The sequence below is a fragment of the Hyperolius riggenbachi genome, chromosome 1 (genome assembly GCF_040937935.1).
Source record: "Hyperolius riggenbachi isolate aHypRig1 chromosome 1, aHypRig1.pri, whole genome shotgun sequence".
NCBI classification, from domain to species: domain Eukaryota; kingdom Metazoa; phylum Chordata; class Amphibia; order Anura; family Hyperoliidae; genus Hyperolius; species Hyperolius riggenbachi.
In genome coordinates this window covers 327,720,800-327,724,020 of record NC_090646.1, presented here as the reverse complement: position 1 = coordinate 327,724,020, position 3,221 = coordinate 327,720,800, and the positions used below count along the sequence as shown (strand labels likewise).

At 43.6% G+C, this 3,221-nt stretch overlaps 1 protein-coding gene across 1 annotated transcript in view; it reads right to left on the bottom strand.

Moving 5' to 3' along the window:
* Positions 1-2,916, bottom strand: part of ONECUT3 (one cut homeobox 3) — a 173,444-nt gene extending 170,528 nt beyond the window's left edge. Inside the window, exon 1 of the mRNA XM_068271184.1 lies at positions 1,890-2,916. Within this exon, the coding sequence (XP_068127285.1) occupies positions 1,890-2,916 (1,027 nt within the window). The remainder of the gene's footprint in view (positions 1-1,889) is intronic.
* Positions 2,917-3,221: the final 305 nt, after the last annotated feature.

Sequence of the window (3,221 nt, the reverse complement as noted above, 5' to 3'; positions counted from 1 at the left end):
GAATAGAACCATGGCACGGGCACACTGACATGGCAATGCAATTTCATGCTCTGAATACATTTTACTGCACATGAGAACATGTAACATGTATACGGCACTCATAGCTACATTTTCAGACGTGGGCTCATTTATTGGTAGTAGAAAAATATAAAAAAATGTTTGTCTATAATTAATAGCAAAATGTATATCGATCACATGGAAATAAGGGATACAGAAACAGAACCATCACCTAATACACACAGGCCTGGCTTCTCTGCAAATATAGTTAGGAGCAGGGATAGATAAATAGTAGATAGATAGATAGATAGATAGATAGATAGATAGATAGATAGATAGATAGATAGATAGATAGATAGATAGATAGATGATCAACATTGTGACTGGTATACTGATGTGATAGAGTCGGTGGGACGCAGGGAAGAATCCCCAGTGGCCTTGTGTGTGTGCTATAGACAATTGATTGGATCTGCCATTTGTGAGATGAAGAGGCCTAGCACAGATCGATAGGCCGGGGAGCAGCTGAGAGAGGAGCTAGCAAGAAGATTCTATTTTCCTAAAGGGAAGAAAGAGAGAAGGGAGCGCAGGGAGGAAAGAGAGAAGGGGAGAGGGGGTGGTCGAGTGTGGGGAGAGGGGCAGAAATAGGGAGGATGGGGGGGGGGGGGGGTGACCGTGAGAGACAGCGAGAGAACGGAGGTAAAGGGGAGTCAGAGATTACATACTTTCTCTACAGTGATTGCAACAGTATCATACATAGATGTAAATTCACCAAATGTATTCAACTTGCCCCCTCCCCGATCGATTGATCATTGATCAATCGGCTGAATAGCCCAGGGAAGCGGCAAAGCCTTCGGTGCATTTGCAGCATCTACCGCGTCCCTTTTCATTAGTCACCCTAACATGTGCTGCTTGAATTCTAGCTACAGCTGACCTCTGCCACTTTCCTTTTCACTGTGCACACATCCCAAAGCGAACCTGTCACTCGGAGAGGGAGAAGGTTGTAGCAGGAGATATATGGGAAGATAGAAGTGCTCGCCGGTATTGACCAAATCACTCAGAAACTCATGCAAAAGAACAAAACTGAAACTACTTCCAAGTTGTCAAAACATATACTACTATATCTACAACTTATCTATCTGAAAACAGCTATCCATGCACGTTTCCTTTTAGTCAATTACTTTAATCTCGATTCGTCTATAATGGCAATAGGGAATTGTAGTCGTGCAAGTCGGCTATTTTTAAAGGTGGCCACTACTGATCCAATATTTTTCATCCAAATGTATCAACTGTATGTAATATAGGGGTAAACTGAATGAATATTTTGAATGGATGATAAGGCAGTCCCTTATATTACATAGAAATGGTAAGATTGGATGAAAAACATTGGATCATTAGTGCCACCTTTACTCCTCGCTACTTTCCTTGTATTTTATCTAATTTGCTACAGGCCCCAGGTTGTTATGGCGCGATGTGTTGTTATCAATATAGCCATGCCACTTGCCATACAGACTCCCAGACGTAAATATGGACATGGCCACCCTATTACTGGTTATGAACAATTCCTCGGTCCCCGGTCGCTCCAGTTACAGAACACTCTGTTCCCAAACTTTATAATAAATATAAATATATATATATATATATATATATATATATATATATATATATATATATATATATATATACTTCATTGCCACTTTTAAAGAGATTGGAGATTTCAGACAGAGGGACAGCTTTTCTCGCTCACGTGAAATCAGGTCTTTTTTTGTTGGGAAACATAAGCCAGCTGCACATTCCACATGGAGCCTTTCTGTTAACTAAATAACTATAGCTGGGATGCATTTTATGCATAATGCAATGGCGCCTAATCTTGGATGTAAGAACTATGATCTTACCTGCCAGTCTCAGAGCTGACATTCTTTGGAACTCCGGTTCCTGTAGCCATTTCCACATTCTCCTGAAGGTCTCTCGTCCAGACTTTAGTTTACTCCAAGGTTTTGGATTCCTAAGAAGGTCAGACAGGGTACCCTGAGACCTGCACAAAATTCTTTGAGCAAAGATGGCTTGGGGTATGCTGTATCTCTTTAGTTCTGCAGTGATTCTTTGAGCAACTTCTTTGGTATTAATTTCCTCCACTTGACCACTGCCACCAGCCTGAGACCCGGAAGCTGATATTTGTCTGTCCCTTTCGCTAAGGACTGAGCCATTGGCCGATGCATGGTGGTGTCCATGTGGATGCATTCCATTTAAAGGAGGCATCATTCCTGCTGAAGGAGCTCCTAAACTCCTTGTCAGATGGTCCTCACTCCTAGATAGCATGGCAGCATGAGAGTCAAACCCGTTTGGTGATAACATTTTATCATTGGCTAAGTGCCCACCATGACCATATGGGCCTAGTGACTGTTGTGAGTTGTGCAAAGTACCCAGGCTATTGGAAAGCGGGGATAGCGGTTGACCCATGGAGGACATATCTTTTGGGTAATGACCATAGAGATTGCCCATAGATGTTAACCCCCGATCATCCCTCATTAACGTGAAACTTCCGCTTACATTCCCAGTAAGTCTTTGGTGATGGTGATGATGATGGTGGTGGTGTGGATGGTGGAACTTGTCAGAAACAGTAGATATTGGTGGCAGGTGTTGAAGAGGGGTTAGTGTAGTGTAGGTACTGCTTAAGCTCATTCCTGATGGAGATTCACAAGACATGTTCATGGCAGGATGCAGCGGACCAGCCAGTGTATGCTCACCTCTGTATTCCCCTCCGTCCAGAATGGAAGCCATGCTTGTCACCATAGCATGTCGGCCATGAGAAACCAGATTCCTGTGGGAAGGTTGTCTGCTGTGTGTGGTGCTCATTAAATCGCCAGCCTGTGAATGGGGTACACCGTGGATATTCCCTAAATTCTCCATTGTAAGTTCCATCTTCCTTGCAGGTTTCCTTGTATTCGCCCCCTCCTCTTCCTTCCCTTTCTTCTCCTTTTGCTTTCCAGGCTAATTCAGATTCAAAGCTTTGCCATCGATTACCTTCCCCTTTGCAGTCAATCCTGCATGACTTGATGATGAGCTCTCCCTGCTCCTCTCTCTTTCTCCGTCTCCCCCTCCTACTTATGGATACAATAGCTGTGTGTAATTGCTGGCTGAAGGTCCTCTCTTTCCCCAGTGATGGTGCTGGTCCTAGCTTTGTGGTGTGTCTAGTGCTGAAAAGCTGCAGATAATATTGGAGCTCT